The sequence below is a fragment of the Leptonychotes weddellii genome, chromosome 11 (genome assembly GCF_054177405.1).
Source record: "Leptonychotes weddellii isolate Sample4059 chromosome 11, ASM5417740v2, whole genome shotgun sequence".
Taxonomy (NCBI): domain Eukaryota; kingdom Metazoa; phylum Chordata; class Mammalia; order Carnivora; family Phocidae; genus Leptonychotes; species Leptonychotes weddellii.
The window spans coordinates 60,043,180-60,064,378 of record NC_138379.1 but is presented as its reverse complement, the minus strand read 5'-3'; the positions used below and the strand labels follow the sequence as shown (position 1 = coordinate 60,064,378).

At 38.9% G+C, this 21,199-nt stretch overlaps 1 protein-coding gene and 1 pseudogene across 2 annotated transcripts in view; one reads left to right on the top strand and one right to left on the bottom strand.

Annotated features, from left to right (window-relative positions):
• The window catches only part of LOC102741119 (glutamate carboxypeptidase 2), a 57,919-nt gene that overhangs the window by 8,987 nt on the left and 27,733 nt on the right, over positions 1–21,199 (bottom strand). Inside the window, exons 7-13 of one of the 2 annotated variants that reach the window (XM_081799006.1) lie at positions 18,647–18,740; positions 14,645–14,743; positions 14,267–14,352; positions 12,678–12,797; positions 10,204–10,286; positions 5,507–5,570; positions 918–985 (exon numbers count right to left, since the gene is read on the bottom strand). In XM_081799006.1, the coding sequence (XP_081655132.1) occupies positions 918–985; positions 5,507–5,570; positions 10,204–10,286; positions 12,678–12,797; positions 14,267–14,352; positions 14,645–14,743; positions 18,647–18,740 (614 nt within the window). The remainder of the gene's footprint in view (positions 1–917; positions 986–5,506; positions 5,571–10,203; positions 10,287–12,677; positions 12,798–14,266; positions 14,353–14,644; positions 14,744–18,646; positions 18,741–21,199) is intronic. The other variant, XM_081799007.1, reaches the window with a different exon arrangement.
• LOC115940878 (U6 spliceosomal RNA) lies at positions 19,142–19,238 on the top strand (annotated as a pseudogene).

Below are 21,199 nucleotides of genomic sequence, written 5' to 3'. Positions count from 1 at the left end.
TAAGATTACATTCCATGCTTTTGAAACCAAAGGTTAGTGACATTTAAGTCTTACTGAAAACCCCTATCTGAAGGGGAATGATTGTGTTTTCCTTGGTAATTATACTTCAATTGGTAATTCTATTAAATAGGCAAGTCTTTTTTCTCCTTTCCAGTTCAAATCAGATAAGTAGCAGTAACAACAAAATCTGCCAAGCAACACGTTCTTCATGATGACAAACGCTAGGCCAGTAGATTGAGGATCAGGACAAGGAAAGTGAAGAGCTGCCTGTCAGTCCTGGAGGAACTCAGGCACAATCTCTCCGGCAGGTTCGGGATCCTGTGCTGCTGTCAGAATTAAGAGAACTTCAGCTGTCAGCCAGTTCAGTGGGGCTCAGTGGAGTGCAGCTCAAGGCCAGAAGTCAGGAAGGGGGGGTACATGGTCTCCCCTAGCCTCTGCCCCAAAACGATTGGACCCTGGAGTCAGCGCTTGCTGTTTTTACAACATACTCCTTCTCAATCTCTTAGAAACTTCAACTCTTCCTGCATCCTGGGCTAATTGATATCATTACTTGAAGGAGTATAAATCAGTTTTAAAATTAAGGAGTGAAATCACAGGACCAAGTCCCGGTTCAGCTATTGCACGAGTTGTATGACTCTGGGGGCTAATGCTTTTTGATCTCAGTTCTCTCGATTTCAAATGGGGATGGTAGACACAATGCTACCCCAGGGCTGCTTCAGTAGTTGGGAGAAATGGGGTAGCATATGTAAACAGTTTATTAGATGTAATGTTCTCTGGAGTTTATTAGACGTAATATTTGCTATATGAGAGAAAGACAAGTTATAAAACAATGCAGCTGCTTAACATAATAATGGTTCCTCAAGAAAACATCATTTGTAGAACTCAAACTTTCTAAAATTATACATAATTATTTTTACCTCCTTTGTTAGGTTGTATACCAAGCTGTACATTAGTGGGGTGCAATCGACTCTCAGAGTATAGTTTCCTTAAAGATAAAGAGAGAGTGGGTTTTTATTTCATTTACTTCATTCTTTCATTCAAAGATGAATCCTAGGTCTTTACCCAGAAGGATCCTTAACATAACATAATAATAAAAAAAAAAAAAAAAAAAAAAACTAATGATGTAATGTATGGTGACTAACATAACATAATAAAATTAAATAATAAAAATAAACCTAAGTCCAATAAAAACTGTCCAGCTTACTATTCAATAAAGGCATTACTGCTCACCATGTTCCTCAGTTCCAGGCATGAAACAACCCCCATCACTGCTCCAAATCTTCACCTCCCACTCTGCCCAAGCAGACTCCTGCTCAGGGGCTTTGCATATACAGTTCCCTCAGCCTGGAACAGTGTTATGCATTATATCTGCATGACTTAAAACTCCCCCTCTAGTCTAATGTCATGTTTTCTGAGGGTTTTCCCCTGAACTTCCTACCTAGAGGAGCACCCTCTCTTCCTATTATCCTAGCCGCTCTTTCTCTTTTGACCTTGCTTATTTTTCTCATTGGTTATCTTTCAAACATGTTAAATATTTGCCTTTTTATTTTCCATCCTCCCAGCAGACTAGAAGTTCCATGGGAACAGGTGTTCTCTTTTATTTGTTGCCAGGGGTTAGCACAGTCCTGGCCTTTAGCATTTACCCAATAAACATTTGTTGTAAAAATGCATTTATGGGGGCACCTAGGTGGCTCAGTCAGTTAAGCGTCCAACTCTTGATTTTGGCTCAGGTCATGGTCTCAGTTTCCTGGGATCGAGCCCTGCATCGGGCTCCATGCTCAGCTTGGAGTCTGCTTGAGATTCTCTCTCTCTCTCTCCTTCTGCTCCCCCTCCCCCCGCTTGTATGTGTGCATGCGCACACACACTCTCTCTCAAATAAAAGAAATAAAATCTTTTAAAAAATGCATTTATAAGGCAGATGCTCTCCAGCTGGTTCTGAATAGAGAACAGAGATGGCGTTCCCATTCCTCAGGAAATCTGTCTGATGAGTTTGAGAGTCATGAGAACCAGACAGGAGGGGTAACCTCAAGAAGTTGTGGGAGTACAAGGAGGGAAGGCTAAAGCATGATGGGGGCCTGGGGAAGGGAAAGTTAAGACAACTTCATCAAGGATTAGCCTGTACAAATGCCCAGAAATATAAAAGTACACAATGTACTCAAAGAATGGCCAGCAACTCTTATCACAAAGCTTCAGATCCATGTCTGGGGGCAGCAAAAGTTGAGGCTTTAAAAATAAGTAGACACCCCAGCAGAACTGTTCATGGAACTTGAAAGGCTGGTTCTAAAATTCAACTGAAGAATAAATATGCACAAATTTTAGCCACTGACATTTTTAAAAGCGATAAAGAGCTAGTAGGAGTGCAAACCAGAGAGTCAGAGAGGTAGTCTGGCAGCATGAATTATCACATAATGCACATGTACCATGACCAAGCCATGATACTGTAGCTCTCCACTCTCCACTTATATAGAAAAAGGCAAATAAACAAGATATTTACTGCAACAAATTGAAGCAATCTGACCATCAGCTGGAGAATTGAGACTTAAATTGCTCTGTTGAAAACACTGTAGAAGTTTTTGTTTTCAAGTGATAGATCTATATATAATGACATGGAAAGTTTTCCATAATATGCTGTTGAGTGGAAAAGAAGACGCAGAACCATGTAGCATGTAATATGTAATATGTAACGAAAACCTGTATAAGGTAGTGAGGGGCAACACAATGTAGTGGTTAGAAGGATAAAGTTGATCAGCTAGATTTGAGTCTCAGCTCAATCTTTTACTAGCTGTGTGACCTTGGTAAAGTTACTTAATCTCTCTGAATTGGACGTTTCCTCTTCTATACAAGGAAAATAATAAAAGTACCTACCTTACAGGATTACTGGATTAAATAAATATTTACATGTAAAGCACTTAAGACAGCACCTTCAACACCACTGATGGTTTGTGTGAGCTAACCATCTATAGATGAATGTTAGTGTGATGGAAACATCTCAAATTGAGGACAGTAGCACCTTCGGAGAGAGGGCTGAGCTTGAGAGTGATATTAGTAAAGGTTTTTGCTTTATTTATAAATTTTGCATTTTACCATGAGAAAGCCAATGTATCACTTATTGTTTTATCTTAAAAATGAATATTTAACAAAATTTTAAATATAAAACAAAGTAAGATAAGTGGCATCCTAGTCATCGAGTAACATGGTGTCAGGTGCTCTTGATCCTGAGAATGATGGGGAGACAATGCAGCATTTTAAGGCAGGGAGTGACATCATCAGCAAATTCCAATGATTAAAACCATTAAAAATCAAATCTTACAAACAAACCTAGCAATAAAGACAACATTATTCTATTTTTGAAAAATACACGTTTAAGTTCTTATTCTCTGTAGCAAAGGTGTTTCATCTGATTATGTGTTTCTAAGTAAGGGTAATAGTTCCAAGCTAATATTTTTCAACTTTTACTCTGTGAGAGGCACAGGTCTGGGAGTTTTGCAAATATTAGCCACTTTTGCCCTGATAAGAGCCTTGGAGATACGTACTCTTGGTAACTCTATTTTTTATTTTTTTTAAGTGTTTTTCTTTTTTTTTCCTTTTTTTGAAAGACTTTATTTCTTTATTTGTTTGAGAGAGTGAGCGAGAGAGGGAGAGCACAAGCAGGTGAGCAGCAGGCAGAGGGAGAGGGAGAAGCAGACTTCCCGCTGAGCAGGGAGCCCGATGCAGGACTCGAACCCAGGATCCTGGGATCATGACCTGAGCTGAAGGCAGATGCTTAACAGACTGAGCCACCCAGGCAGCCCGGTAACTCCAGAGGTGAGAAAACTGAGACATGATAAGTAAGTCACAACCTGAGGTCACACAACGAGGAAGTGGCAGTGCCACGAGGAAGGCCAGGCCCTTCACCACGAACCTAAGAGGAGGGCAGGATGGCTGAAATGCACTGCGTGAGCTACCTCCTAGGACGATGTAACTCAGAAAGGTGGACCAAGAAGATATGTACATGGCAGCATGTCTCCAGCAAAATGCAATGTCTCAATTACTGCTGATACGGAAAGTTTACTCCTACACTACAGGGAAGATTCTAAAAGCCCACCTGCGTTCATTGACTCATTCATTTGCTGTACCTGTGCAACACGTGTTTCTTTAACAAGACATTAGGAAGCCATGAGTTATCAAGATCCTGTCTGTTCCTGGCTGAAGAAGACAGCCTAGTAACAGAAGTAGTTTGTAAAGCAAATAGTTGTTTAGCCATGGCAGTGATGAGTGCTAAAGATGGGCTTGCCTGAAAAAGTAACAGTTCAGAGGAGGCTGTAAGGATAAGAATTAAACAGGTAGAGTGTGTTGCACAGCCATCTGGTACTGAGAACAGCAGGTGCACTGTCCGGGAAGGAGCATATGGTCAAGAACAGAAAGATGAGTGGGTGTGGAGGGTAGTGGCAATGGACTGCTTGATCTTGGAAATAGACCTGACGATGTCCTTTTGTTCAAATCTCTGCTTATCAAAAGCAAATACGTTCTTTTTTTTTTTTAAAGATTGTATTTATTTATTTGAGAGAGAGAGAATGAGAGAGAGCACATGAGAGGGGGGAGGGTCAGAGGGAGAAGCAGACCCCCTGCTGAGCAGGGAGCCCGATGCGGGACTCGATCCAGGGACTCCAGGATCATGACCTGAGCCGAAGGCAGTCGCTTAACCAACTGAGCCACCCAGGCACCCGCAAATACGTTCTTTAAGGCCAGTCTTAAGTGTCATTTCTCAGGCTTTTCCTGAACTTGCTACTATTCTCTCCTTTGAACTCCTAGACCAGTCTGATTATAGCCTTTTTTTAAAATAGTAATATGATTTTTTTTAGGATTTTATTTATTTATTTGAGAGAGAGAGAGAGACCTGAGCTGAGGTCAGACACTGGGCTGAAGGCAGGCGTTTAACCAACTGAGCCACCCAGGTGCCCATTTGGCCTTTTCATAGTACCTGCATATATTAGTATCCTAGACTAATTTATCATTTGTACTGAGCCACAAACTCCTGAGTGCAAGACTGTTCTTTACTAACCTCTTATTCCTTTGAAATACTGGAAAGTACATTATGGAGAGAAGGGCTCAATAACGATTCATTGAATTGGAAAAAAATCATCAGTATTTTTTTCCAAAATCTATATGCATGATATGATAAAACTAGGATTATATTTAAATTATACTTTTTGCTACCCCATTCTAAAACCATAGAAATCTTTAGTTCTATTATTTATTTATCCACTTAACAGGCATTTACGATCCCTAGCACAGACAAGAAAATCTGCCAGATGAAGCAAATCAGAGAGGGCTGCTTTCCCAAATTAGCACTCTTGGGCTTACAGCTGCTGTGAGGCAAGCGCACAGCCGGACCCACCAGCAGCAGAGTCCCTAACCACATGGACCGGATTTGCCTTCTTTACTGGAGCATCATTTACAAACTAAGTAGCTGCTACTAGTTCGTGTACTAGATCGCATCTTTTCCTATGAGACCAACGTTATTCACCTTCTATAGAAGAATCAGCATTAACATAGGCCACACCACGCTCTTGAAGGAGTCTGGAATTCTCCTATAATAAAAAAGAAAGAAAACCATAAACATATGTCATAACCTCCCCCTAAAACAATGTACATCTACATGTGCTGTGTGGAGATATTTGAAACAAGCTGACCACAAAATTGATATATAAGATTCTGAAAACAGTTTGTTTGAAATAATTCCGAAAAAGATTATTCTAAGAGATAACAAGCAAAACATTTTAAAGACTAAAATTTAAGATGAACCTACCCATATTCTTAATATGGTAAATAGAAAAGGAGTTGATTCCTTTAACCATGCCATGGTTTACCCTTCAAGAAATTCTCTTATCAAACCTGAATGACATAAGATAGAAACCCCTCAGTGGAAATCTTCCCATGAACATCTCCCTCTCAATCTCTCTCTCTCTCTTTTTTTAAAGTAAGCTTCAAGACCAGCGTGGAGCCCAACTAGGCTTGAACTTATGACCCTGAGATCAAGACTTGATCTGAGCTCAAGAATGGGACGCTTAACCAACTGGCCCACGCAGGCGCCCCCCCCCATGAACATCTCTTTATTTAAGAGGAGAATCTCGCCTGATTCAATAATTTCAAATTTCAAATTTATGGGTTAAAAATATGTGGTTTCCATACTATACTCAGAAGCATGAAGTTCTTCTGTAGGATGACACCACCTACTGGTCAAGACTGATCATTGCACAATAGTAAAATGCTGACAAAACGTGTAGCAGGGTTTTTGGGGTTTTGTTGTTGTTGTTGTTGTTGTTTTTGAGCTATCAAGTGGATTTTGAATCTCCAAAACATGTAATTTCCTAAGCATCCCGACAGTAAGAAGGAAGTAGAAACAATATGCAACTTTAGGTGGTGAATCTGAAACAGACAAACCAAGAGGTTTCTCTCCCCCCACCTTTGGTTGTTTCCTAAATTCCACATATGGTATTCATCTTTCTCTGACTTATTTCGCTTAGCATTATACTCTCTAGATCCATCCATGTTATTGCAAATAGCAAGATTCCGTTCTTTTTTATGGCTGAATAATAATCCATTATATATATATATATACATGTTTGTGTGTATATATGTGTGTGTATGTATATGTGTGTGTATATATATACATATATATATATAAAATGAGATATATATATCTCACGTCTTCTTTATCCATTCATCTATTGATGGACACTTGGGCTGCTTCCATAATTTGGGTATTGTAAATAATGCTGCTATAAACATAGGGGTGCATATATCTTTTTGCATTAGTGTTTTCATATTATTTGAGTGGTGGAATTATTGGATCATATAGTAACTCTATTTTTAATTTTTTAAGGAACCTCCATACTGGTTTCCACAGTGTGGACCAGTTTGCATTCCCACCAACAGTGCATGAGGGTTCCTTTTTCTCCACATTCTTGCCAACACTTTTGTTTTTGATTTTAGACATTCTGGCAGGTCTGAGGTGATATCTCATTGTGGTTCTGATTCCCATTTCCCTGATGAAGAGTGATGTTGAGCATTTTTTCATGTGCCCATTGGTCATCCATATATCTTCTTGGGGAAATGTCTGTTCATGTTTTCTGCTCATTTTTTAATCAGATTGGTTTTTGTGTGTTGAGTTGCTCAGTTCTTTTTTTTTTTTTTTTTTGAGTTGCTCAGTTCTTTATTTATTTTGGATACTAACCCTTTATCAGGTAAGTCATTTGCAAATATCTTCTCCTATTTGGTAGGCTGTCTTTCAGTATTGTTCATTGTTTCCTTTGCTGTTCAGAAGGTTTTTATTTTGATATAATCTCAATAGTTTGTTTTTGTCTCCCTTGCCTCAGGGAAGGCATTATTGAACATGATGTCAGCTGTGGGTTTTCATATATGGTCTTTATTATGTTGAGGTATGTTCCTTCTAAACCTACTTTGTTGAGGGTTTTCATCATAAATGGATGTAGTACTTTGTCAAAAGCTTTGTCTGCAACTACTGAAATGATTATATGGTTTTTATCCTTTCTCTTGCTAATGTATCACATTGGTTGATTTGCAAATATTGAACCACCCAGGATTAAATCCCACTTAATTGTGGTGAATGTTTTTTAAATGTATCATTGGATTCAGTTAGCTAATATTTTGTTGAGGATTTTTGCATCTATGTTCATCAGAGATATTGGCTTGTAGTTCATTTTGTGTAGTGTCCTTATCCGGTCTTGGTATCAGGGTAATCTTGGTCTCATAGAATGAATTTGAAAGCTTTCTTTCCTCTTCTATTTTATGGATTAGTTTGAAAAGAATAGGTATTAACTCTTTTTAAAATTTTTGGTAGAATTCATCTGTGAAGCTATCTGGTCCTGGACTTTTGTTTGTTGGGAATTTTTTGATTACTGATTCAATTTCATTGCTAGTAATTGGTCTATTCAAATTTTCTATTTCTTCCTGATTCAGTTTTGATAAATTATATAAATTATATGTTTCTTTTTTTTAAGATTTTATTTATTTATTTGACAGAGAGAGAGAGGCAGTGAGAGAGGGAACACATGCAGGGGGAGTGGGAGAGGGAGAAGCAGGCCTCCCGCCGAGTAGGGAGCCTGATGCGGGGCTCAATCCCAGGACCCTGGGATCATGACCTGAGCTGAAGGCAGATGCTTAATGACCGAGCCTTACATCAGGTGCCCCAAATTATGTTTCTAAGAATGTATCCATTTCTTCTTGGTTGTCCAGTTTGTTGGCACATATAATTTTTCATAATATTTTTCATAATATACTTTTATAATCCTTTGTATATCTGTGGTGTTGGTTGGTATTTTCTCCTCTTTCATTCCTGATTTTGTTTGAGTCCTCTCTTTTTTTTGATGAGTTTAGCTAAAGGTTTATCAATTTTATTGATCTTTTCAAAGAAGCAGCTCCTGGTTTCATTGAGCTGCTGTATTGTTTGTTTTGTTTTGTTTTGTTTTGTTTTTTTAGTTTCTATTTCATTTATTTCTGCTCTAATCTTTATAGTTCCCTTCCTTCTACTGATCTGGGGTTTTGTTTGTTCTTCTTTTTATAGTTTTTTTAGATGTAAGGTTAGGTTTTTTAATCTGAGATTTTTCTTGCTTCTTAAGGTAGACCTGTATTGCTATAAACTTCCCTCTTAGAACAGCTTTTGCTGCAACCCAAAGATTTTGGACCATTGTGTTTTCATTTTCATTTGCTTCCATGTATTTTTTGATTTCCTCTTTCATTTCTTGGTTGACCCATTCATTGTTTAGTAGCATGTTATTTAACCTCCATGCATTTGTGCTCTTTCCAGATTTTTTTTGTGGTTGACTTATAGTTTCATAGTGTTCTGGTCAGAAAAGATGCATGGTATGACTTCAATCTTTGTGAATTTGTTGAGGCTTATTTTGTGACCTAATATATGATATATTCTGGAGAACGTTCCATGTAGACTTGAAAAGAATGTGTATTCTACTGTTTTAGGATGGAACATTCTGAATGTATCTGTTAGATCCATCTGGTCCAAAGTGTCATTCAAAGCCACTATTTCCTTATTGATTTTCTGCTTGGATAATCTATCTATTGATGTAAATGGGGTGTCAAAGTCTCCTACTATTACTGTATTACTATCAATTAGTTCCTTTATGTTTGTTGTTAACTGCTTTATGTATTTGGGTGCTCCCATGTTGGGTGCCTAAATACTTACAATTGTTTTATCTCCTTGTTGGATTGTTTCTTTTATGATTATACAGTGTCCTTTTTTGTCTCTTGTTACAGTCTTTGTTTTAAAGTCTATTTTGTCCAATATAAGTATTGCTACCCCAGATTTCTTTTCACATCCATTTGCATAAATGTTTCTCCATCCCTTCACTTTCAGTTGGCATTTGTCTCTAAGTCTAAAATGACTTGTAGGCAGCATTTAGATGGGTCTTGCTTTTTTACCCATTCTGCTTTTTGTCTTTTGATTGGAATGTTTAGTCCATTTACATTCAAAGTAATTCTTGATAGGGATGAACTTATTGCCATTTTGTCACTTGTATTATGGTTGTTTTTATAGTTCCTCTCTGTTCCTTTCTTCTTTGGCTCTCTTCTCTCACGGTTAGTTGGCTTTCTCTAGTCATATATTTGGATTCCTGTCTCTTTATTTTGCATATCCATTACTGGTTTCTGATCTGTGGTTACTATTTGGTTTGTGTATAACATCTTCTGTGTAAAGGTAAAATTACTTCCAAAGGGGCCTATCAAATATTCTGCAGTGAGACTTCCTGCCTCATTTTTACCATGATTTAATTTAGAGTCAGTCATATAAGGAACATAAATGTGAAAAGTATACCTTAATGTTCAGGCTCAAGGAGGGATTTAAATGTGGTTAGCTTTAGGAGCTAATTTGGAAAGGACAATAGAAAAAATGATATCTTATTTTGATGTTTGGTTTCTAGTGAATTTACTTATTTACTGTCACACTCCCAGAAAATGAAGATTAATCATTTTGACAAGTGACATTAAGTGGCTTCAAAAGTTCAAACCAAACAGTTCTTTAATACAAAGAGATTGTTATTTTTAAACAAGGATGCGTTGTTTCAGAGTTTGGAAATAAGTCTGAATACGTTCTCATTGAAATCACTTGTTATTTTTACATCCTTGAGAATTAAGTCCTAACTGCTTTGCTATAATGAAAATTTATAATGTAGCAAATTATCAACTAACCTCTGCCCACTCAGTAGAACCAAGAAGACCAAATTCTTCTGCATCCCAGCTTGCAAACAAAATTGTTCTTCTAGGTCTCCATCCTAAAATATATGTGTAGACATATTAATGCTGGGACAATACATAATATATCCAAGATATTGTACAACTCCACAGAAAAACAACACTAAAACTTCATTGGTTGTTTAGGAAAGGTGAACTCTGGTGAGAATTTTTACTTATATAATTTCCTTTCGTGAGATTTTTAAAGCTGATTTGTCAATACAAAAGAGCACATTTGCACTGAAAAGGGGGAAAATGTAGACACAGCAAAAATTCTGTGAGGTCATAATATTTGAATTGGTGTATAATGATTGGATACACACAGACAGCCATCTGGTTCTGCAGCTGCCCGGAGAGAAAGAAGAAAGTGCTAGATGTGGTCTGTGTTCTGAGAGCAGATAAAACTGAGAGAAAACTCCTTACAACCCTTCCACGTTCTGGCATTGCACAAACAATTGTTCAGTGTCAGCTGGTTGTGTGATTTCACTCCCTTCTCTGCCAGCATTCGTCAACAGAAGCTCTGTTAGCAATACCGAAGTCTGTGGCCGCTACAATAACTCAGCACCACTCAACAAGGAGGTGATACGGCTGGGACTTAGAAACACTGACCCTGGAGTTCAAGAAAGATCTTATTTCAATTACCAGTTCTTTCACTTACTAGCAGTAGGACTGAGGGGAAGTTATGCAAGCTTCCTCAGTTTCCCTTTCTTCATCTGTACCCCAGGAGTAGCAAAGTAAAGATGAAGATACTACTTGATTTGGGGGAAGATTGAATGGAGTCATGTTTACAAATACAACACTTCATATGTGCTCCAAAAACTTGTCATTATTTTAGTAAATAGTTCACTTGTGCTTAACAAGAATATGTATCCCTACAGCTGAGTCCAGTGTTTTATTTTTGCCAAGTTTGTTCATGATATTATTCAAATTTCCTATGAGTTGTTATTCCTCATCACTGCATTCTCTTGGCATGCTATCATTGTCACTGTGATGTTTTGCATTCATCATAGGGAGTCTCATTGCAAAATCATGGCATTTTTTTGGACTACTGTTAAACACTAGCTAATTCATGAGCTATGTAGATTCAAGCCCTCATAATTCTGTGTTCTTAAAATACAAGAGAGCTGTGTAGAAAAAAAGAAAAGAGCCCTTTACCATTTTGTTTTAAAGAGAAACATGGCTTTGTGGATGGGTAGCCAGAAATTTGAGTTGAAACCCTGGTTCTCTGACCTGCCACATACTAGGTACACCACACACTAGCTATACAACTGGATTCTATAAACCTTGATTAGCTTATTGGTGAAACGAGAACAGAAATAACTAGACTTCTCCCTGGTTGCTAAGAGTTCAAAATAGAGAGCACTCGAAAACACTGCTTCTCTGAGGAAACGAGCACCACGCAAACTTAATATATTTTTGCCATTGTTTTTATTGTTGCTAAAAAAAAAAAAAAAACCTGGATCACATTTCCAGCCCCAAACCCTCATCTGCAGGGTCAGTACACAGGGCGGATTTTCTGCTCTCAAGGTGTAATTTATTTTAAAAAGCAGCCATTTGAACTCAATCTTATCTTTGTTTTCATAAGAAGATTCTAAAATGATTGAAGCAATTGTGCTAGGAGGAGAAACCTAAATCTCAGGAGAACAAACCAAGGCTGGGGGTGTGGGAATGCAAACATCAAACTTTTTTTTTTAAGATTTTATTTATTTATTTGAGAGAGAGAATGAGAGAGAGAGAGAAAGCACATGAGAGGGGGGAGGGTCAGAGGGAGAAGCAGGCTCCCTGCCGAGCAGGGAGCCCGATGCGGGACTCGATCCAGGGACTCCAGGATCATGACCTGAGCCGAAGGCAGTCACCTAACCAACTGAGCCACCCAGGCGCCCGCAAACATCAAACTTTTGAGACATCCTATTAGGCAGCGAGACCAGTACTTTTCTGAGAAAGCTTCCATCTCCTTACTTGGGACACTTGACCTGACGTGTGAGGCCAGAAGGGGCCAAGGAACTTTTGCTCACAGTTCTCTGATCAGGACACTTTGGCCTATGACCTATTTTGGTTTGTCCTCTCCTGTGAAGAAACCCATTTCTACCTTCTTTGTTGTCAAGAGCAACCCCTAACAGCAGAATTCCTTTATTTTAGATTATAATTTTATGAATATCAATAATGTAAACATTATTCTATAAATAAGCAAAAATAAATAAACAATATAATTAACTAACCCACATGACTAATATAGCCACTAGTTATTGAAAGCTGTTCTATGCCAGTAGGTATTACTAAGTACTCGATACTACTAAGGTGGTATACTTTGCACACATCCTCTCAGGTGACCCTTCACACAATCATGTGAAAACGTGGTAATTTTACACACTTTACAGAGGACTACACTGAGATTCAGAGAGGTTGATCTTTTTACTTTCTGTTTATATTACCTTCTTTTTTCAGTGTTCCAAAACTCCTCACAATTTCATGAACAACAGCTGCTCCGCTCTGAGGGTCAATGCCACCAAACACCCATGAGTCACGGTGACCTCCAAGAATGACATATCTGTCTAGAAAGCATCATTGCAGAATTACTTGTCATTCCAGGTCAACAACAGAGCAAATTGCAAATGACTCAAGAGCATCCAAACAGAGAGCATTCGCGACTCCAAGAAAGATACCAAGGTTCCTGAAGACTTGTGTAAATATACCTATTTTGTTCTGATTTTGATGTATGAAGAAAATATGAATGTGATAAGCAAAGGTATACTTCAACGTATGATAGTAATCACAAGTATAGAGGTAATGATAAGTATAGAAGGATAGAAATGATTCCATCCACCTCTCTTTATAATTCTCTTACTCCTCTCTTACCACTTTGCTTCCAGTATTTTCAGAGTAAGAGAACGCAGTGGCCACATAGTAGGTTCTCCACTTCCTAATCCTTCTGGTCAATTTTCAAGGTACAGCTCAGTGATTTTCCTCCTCTATGACTCCTTCCTAGCTTCCAAATGGGAGGGAACTGCTCCCACGATCCAGCCCTCAGAGCAATCCTATCATATCTGACCAACAGTTACCACACTTGAATGTATGGTTCCTTGTTCTCATTTTATCCCTTCATCCCTCATGCCTAATACAGAGCCAGCACAAAATAGCTACTCAGGAAGATTCAATGAATTGCCCCTTATATATTATTTAGTACTCACTGAAAGCATACCAGTATTCTTTATCACTGAAAGAAAGCTTTGGCTGCTTTTAAAAAAAATATGTATAATGACTGTTGGTAACAAATATATAACCATAATTCCTAAGGAATTCAAACATAATGAAGTAAGACTATTTATAAAAAGTATTAATCTGTAGGTCATCTGAAATTCTGTGGAAATCATGCGTCTATATATCTTATTAACTTCAATGGAAAATAAAACTATGTAAAGGATTCATTAATTCAAGGTTACCTTAATTTTCTTTCCTTTTTTTAGAGAGTGAGCGCACATGAGCCGGGTTGTGCAGAGAATCTTATGCTGGCCGTGGAGCCCGACACGGGGCTCAATCTCACGACCCTGACATCAGGACCTGAGCTGAAATCAAGAGTTGGATACTTAACCGACTGAGCCACCTAAGCACCACAAGGTTACCTGAATTTTCTAAGAATGTTATCTTTTATATAGATGCTTGTAGCTATCATGAAGATATTTCCCCAAGCAAAATATGTGGTAAACTAATCCAGAAAACCCTGAGAAAATACCTCAAAATGACCTCTTCCTGCCCTTGCTCCCTTGATCATTTAATTGAAGCATGCACAGCTTAACATTAACTAACCTTGGGCATCTAACCAGCCTAGCCCCACATTTCCTTTTCTTCACAACACGTATCACAATACAAAATTACCTCATATTTATGTATTCTGTGTTTGTGTAAGTTCCATTAGGGCAAAGAATTGCTGTGCTCTGTTCACCCTACGTTCCCAGAGCTCAGAGGAGTACCTGGCCCAGAAGAATTGCTCAATCGATATTTGCTGAGCAAATGATTAATTTACCTGGTTCTACTGCTCCTCTGAGAGTTCCAATCACATTGTAGATTCTTGTCACTTTGTTGTTAGAATGGATGTGCATCTTGACTTTTCTAAAGCAAAAATAAAGGACACATTCTGAAAACACTGGTTAATGCTTTGCCACCCACAGTTTTTTTTAACTCTTACATCATTTTAAAGATTTCTAAATGTACATATGCAAGAATTCCATTGTTCCGTTGTCCAATACCAATGAGGTAAGTGTACTCCTGTCTACAACCTGTGGTTTTGTTTCCTGCCGGTACTAGATATATTTTACTTTTTCAATCATCCTCTGTAATTCTTTTTTTTGAAAAAAAGATTTCCTTCCCCGAAAGAGAGTTACAATAGAAACAGTCTCTTAACCTTGTAGAAAAGTTGCCAATAAAGCCAGGTCCAACATTGTAGGGCACGTGGAGATTTCCTTTCCAGTTGCTATCTGGCGGCGCTGCCCCACCCATTTTCCTGTTGAATGCAAAAAGTATTATCAGCTGAAGGAACATTTTGTAGCTAACAGTTAAAATGTCAGTGAGCTTGCTTTCTTGAGTGCCTGCTCGTAACGGTCTCTATGAGTCAGGGATATGCCATTTCCCCCTTCCTACGCATCGGGCTCCCTGCTCAGCGGGAACCCTGCTTCTCCCTCTCCCACTCCCCCTGCTTGTGTTCCCTCTCTCGCTGTGTCTCTCTCTGTCTCCGTCAAATAAATAAAAAAAAAAAAAAAAAGAAGTTAATCAGAAGAAGATACATATAAAGCCAACTATAATATAAAACAAAACAAGACAAATGATAGAGAAAGTTGTAAAGAATATAGACAAAAGAAAGCTTGATTTAGCTTATGGGATCATGAGCAACTTTCTAGAGGTTTTACTTGTCTGAATTTTAAAGGATGAGTTAAGATCTCAGCATGGGAAGGTGACATGGAGAGCGTTCCAGGTACAAAATATGGTATAAAGAGGTACAGATGCAGAGAAGTATAGAGGAAGTGTAAGGCATGGTGATTGTTTTGGCTGTACTATAAGATGACTATAAGATGCTATAAGATGACAGAAGCTTGAAAAGGAGTAAAACTTTGCTTCTGGAAAAATGGAGATGTGCTTTACCCTATTCTTCCTGCTAAGTACAACTAAATCCTCTGGACCATAAGTGTATAGAAAACAAACATTAGGCTCTGAAGGGTGGAGAGAAGAAAACACACTAGCTTGGGACCTCAGAGTACAAGAAAAGACCCAGTGGTGAGTTCCTTCAGTTTCCTTTTTGGTATATCTACCCCAGACTTAGAGCTGAAAAAGCTGGCAAGCCAGAAATATCCGGTGGCACATCTGGAACACTCTATCTGACGACAGCTGAACACACATTCTTTTCAAGTCCATATGGAATATATTACCAGGATAGACTATATATTAGGCTGTGAAATGAGTCTAAATAAATTTAAATGACTGAGATCATGCAACCCTTTAATTATATAATCTGTTTATTAATCCAACTACAAAAGAAATAATTTAGCAATCAATAACAGATGGGAATTTGGGAAATATGAAAATATATGGAAATCAAACAGCTGCCTCCTAAATACCCAATGGCTGAAAGAAAAAATCACAAGAGTAATTAAAAAATACTTGGTGATGAATGGAAATGAAGACACAACATATCAAAACTTACGGGATTTAGCTAAAGCAGTGCTTGGAGAGAAATGTATAGCCGTAAACATCTATATTTAAGAAGTAGAAAGACATCAAATCAATAAACTAGACTTCCACCTTAAAAAACTGGACAATAAAGAGCAAACTAAGCTTGTATCAAGCATGAGAAAGGAAATAATAAAGATTGTAACAAAAATAATTAGAGAATAGAGGAAAGAAATAGAGAAAACCCATGACACCAAAAGTTGATTCTTTGAGACAAGATCAACAAAATTGACAAATAATAGCATGATAGATGCTATTATTATTACTGTCATTATTGTCTGTGTTGCTATCATAATACTAGTAGTTACTCGGGGAGGCAAATGAAAGCCATATAATCACATTCCCTTCAATATAGATGGGAATCCCTCCCACCCAAGTAAATGTGGTTTTGCTTTACTTTAACTCACATCTCATCAACTTTTATTGAAATTCTCAGCACTCTTGGGCCATTATATGATTTTATATCTCTCCTTGTCTTCTCACACATTTATTAAGAAATTCTCATTTTATGATGTATCCAACTTATAAAACATCTTTTCCAATTAATACATAATGTTAAATGGCTAACCGTTTGTGGGCATCTGAGAATTGACTATCAGGGACAATGAGCATACTTCTAACCTAAGTGTGCAGAGGGAGTAAATTTACACAGTAAAATTCATAAACAAATTACATGTTCTTTGAAAAAAATTATAAGACTAAATTCCAATCATGTAGAATGTTTCATTATATCTTGGAAAGTACAGAAGATGAAATAGGAGAGGGGCCCAACTGGCTCAGTCGGTGGAGCATGCGACTCTTGATCTCAGGGTTATGAGTTTGAGCCCCACATTGGCTGTAGGAATTGCTTAAAAATAAAGTCTTAAAAAAAAAAAAAGAAAAGAAATAGGAGCTGTCTTCCTGCTTTTAATATATAAAGATCATCTCCTATTTCCAAGTAGATTGTGCTTCCAAAGTTCATTTTTAATTATGGTGTTTTCAGAGCAAAATGCACTTTTCCATGGAAGTTATGTTATAAATGGTGACTGCATTTACAAGATGGCTTAAAGAAGCTAGTACATTAGAGACAAACTACATTTGTGATTTTTTCCAATCAAGTAATTCTAAGTCCACATTTAGGATATAGCTGACATTGACCTACTTAATCTAAGGAGCAGTCAAATGGTAGACATAGTTAAGTACACCTCAAATCAATTCTATATGATCTTTCCTTCTTTCTTTTCATGCACTCTTTTTCTAATTACAAAGATAATACAGGCTTATTTTAAAAAAAACTTTTACATAAATGAGATTATTCTCTCTATATGTTTCTGCATATCTATATATAGATATATCTATATATATCTAGATATCTAGATAAATCTGCCATTTCCACTTAGTAGTATAGCATAAGTGTGTTTCCATATCATTAAATATTCTTGTACAACATATATTTTAATGGATCCATGCACATCGTAGCTAGTGATGTATCTGACTACTTACCAATTATTAAAGATATGTGTTATTTACAGTTTTCCACTATTATAAGTTATGTTACGATCACTTTCAACTTTTAAATATCACAAATATTTAGACTTTACAAATATGTTTAGATAAACACATAACCATGGTGCCCTCAAAAGTTGTGCCTGAATACTGAATTCTAACCCATGTGGCAAAGCTAAGAGCCCAAAAGGAAAAGAGACCAAGGTGCTATTCCTAAATCCACTTCTCCGAATCCCTCCACTTCTCCAAATGTCAGCCTCCTCAAAGGAAGGCCCTGCATTAGGTCATAAAAAGTCTTCTTATAGAGACTGGAATAAATTGATTAAGAATGTCTTCTTATTTGAGAAAAGGTACTATCTGGCCAGATGCTTCTCTCACAATTCTACTTATAGAGAAGTCATGTTCTCTCCCTCCTAAAGGACACTGGACAAGAAGGGACATGCAGACGGGAGAAAGCAGGGCAGGAAAGGGGAAAGGGTTGCAATGTCAGGAAAGCAGAGGGGGAAGAGGAATAGAGAGGAAAATAAAATGGAATTGCTCTTACACTGTGTTATTCCAGGTCACCCAAGTCATGGATAATATGAGGATGAGATGAGTAAGATATTTCTTAGGGGAAGAGCCTGTGAGAGAAATAGCAAGGCAGGGGGGTGGGGGGGCAAGGCTGAAAAAGCCAACAGACTGCAATGTAGGTCTCACGTGGGGTGCAGGAGAAAGAGAAGGAAGGAAATGGTGGTGGGTGGTGGCATCTAGTTGGGCAAGCCTGCCGTGGAATCCTGAGCCAAAGTCTCTGATGAGAGGAGCCCTGCGCCTCCCAGTGATGAGCCTGTTTTAGTTGTCCCTGCTGCAACCAGTCACTGACTGGGAATGCCTGTGGGAAGCAAGGCCTTGATACAAACAGGGTGAGAGATTTCAAAGCGCAGTAGCTAGCGCCACTGATCATTCACGCCCCTACAGGTGGAGAACTGAAAGTCTCATTTTCACAACCGTCACACACTGGATACCACTACGTAACGTAAATTCCAGAATAGAACCACTATTCTTTAAAATGGTGACAAAATTATAGGTTCTACCATCTAAGAGAATTTCAGCATTCCTTAATGCTGAAGAAATATTCAGATGTTGAATATTGCCGGTAGTTGAAGACTGCCAATAAAGAGAAATATCCAAACAGCCATCTGTTTGTTGCTAACAAACTTACTCCAGGAGCTTCTGTGCATCATAGTATCCAATTGGATGAACAGGAATGTTTGGAAGACCAACAGCCTCTGTGATTTCACGTCTATAAGCATATTCTGAAAAAAGTGGAACACACGTTAGTAGAAATTCAGTCCCTTTCAAAAGTTTGTCTGTAAATCACCTTAAACACATTCTTATATTGCATCTACTAGAACTATCATAATAAAAAGACAATTTTGAATGTCAGTATGTGGAGCAACTGAAACTCTCCTACCTACCTTGCAAGAGTGTAAAAACATACAGTCACTTTGGATAACTCTTTTGAAAAGTAAGGTTATACAGAATTGTGCATGAGGACATGGCAATTACTCTCCTAGGTATTTCCCCAATGAAGACGAAAATACATGTACACAAAAAGACAAAATTGTACAAAATTGTTCATAGCAGATGCATTCGGGCAGCCAAACACGGGACATGGTACAGATGTCTGTCAAAAGGAGCAGGAATAAACAATCTGGTGCAGCACATATACTAAACTTGGAACAATACAGAGAAGATTAGCATGTCTGCTGTGCAAGGATGACATGTAAATTCGTGAAGTGATCCATTAAAAAAAATAAAAACAATCTGTAGTATAATCACACAGTAGAATTCTACTCAGCAATTAAAAGGAACAAACAATTAGTACACACAATAACACGGATAAATCTTAAATCATTATACTGAACAAAAGCAGCAAGGTACAAAAGGATAGACACTGGGGGTGTCTGGGTGGCTCAGTCTTTAAGCATCTGCCTTTGGCTCAGGTCATGTTCTCAGGGTCCTGGGATCGAGCCCCGCTTAGGGGTCCCTGCTCAGTGGGGAGTCCGCTTCTCCCTTTCCCCTCTACTCTTCCCCCACCTTGTGCTCTCTCTCTCAAATAAATAATATCTTTAAAAAGAGAGAGAGGCAGGAAAATTAGAAAATATTGGCAAGATGGTGGAGGAGTAAGAGACCTGGATTTCATCTGGTCCCAGGAATTCAGCTGGATAAGGATCAAACCATTCTGAACACCTATGAACTCAACAGGAGATCAAGGAAAAGAATAGCAACAACTCTCTAAACAGAAAAGCAACCACTTTCTGGAAGGTAGGACATGTGGAGAAGGGAATCCGAGGCAATCTTCGGGAGGATAGACGGCGGGGGAAGGAGCCTCCATCGGCCGCTTCTTGCAAGTGAAAGATCAGCAGAGCGCAAAATCGGAACTTTTAGAAGTCAGCTCCGCTGAGAGACGTCGCTCCAGTGGCTAAGCAGGGGGTGGAACCCTCACGGGACAGTGTGGTCTCAGGACCCTCAGGGTCGAGGAAAGACCGGGGGTGCCTGAGTGCGGCAGAGCTCCCAGGTATCGGAGCGGGGAAGCCGGCTGCAGAGACGGAGCCGAGGAGTGGGCTCTCAGCTTGGGGTTGTAATAAACTGTGATCCTCGGTGCAGTAGGGCCACTGCTCCTCCAGCAGGGACCGAACAGGCAGCAGATCCGGGGAGACTCCCCTTCCTCCCCGGGGAGGACTGGCACAGGAGTGCACCACAGGGATCTGCAGGGTTTGGAGACTCCACCCGGGGTCGGGTGCCAGAGATAGAAATGCTCAGTCACAGGCCGGGTGAGCACGGAGTGCTGCCAGAGACCGGGGAAACAGGAGTGACTGACTGCTTTTCTCTCGGGGCACACAGCAGGGCCCCGAGTTCTCACTCCTCCGGGTCGGAGATTAGGAGGCTGCCATTTTCACCCTCGTCCTCCAAAGGTGTACGGAAAGCTTGCAGGGAACAAAAGCTCCCGAGAGCAAACCGAAGCAGATTACTTAGCCCGGACTGGCAAGGGCGGGGCAATTCCGCCTCCGGCAAAGACATTTGGAAACCACAGCAACAGGCCCCTCCCCCAGAAGATCCACAAGAACAACGGGCCAAGACCACGTTTACGGATCAATGAGAATGGCAGAACTCCAGCACTAGGGGAATACTGCACATAGAATTCATGGCTTTTTCCCCATGATTCTTCACTCTTTAAAAGTTAATTTTTTTTAACTCTCTTTTCTGGGGACATTGTTACCCTGTTAGCATTTTGTTCTCTCATTCATCTATTCACCTCTGGACAAAATGACAAGATGGAAAATACCACCTCAACAAAAAGAACAAGAGGCAGTACCGACTGCCAGGGACCTAATCAATATGGACATTAGTATGATGTCGGAACTAGAGTTCAGAAAGATGACTTTAAAGATACTAGCTGGGCTTGAAAAAAGCATGGAAGTTATTAGAGAAACGCTTTCTGGAGAAATAAAAGAACTAAAATCTAACCAAGTTGAAATCAAAAAGGCTATTAATGAGGTGCAATCAAAAACGGAGGCTCTAACTGCTAGCATAAATGAGGCAGAAGAGAGAATCAGTAATATAGAAGACCAAATGATGGAAAATAAAGAAGCTGAGAAAAAGAGAGATAAACAACTACTGGATCACAAGGGCAGAATTCCAGAGATAAGTGATACCATAAGACGAAACAACATTAGAATAATTGGGATCCCAGAAGAAGAAGAAAGAGAGA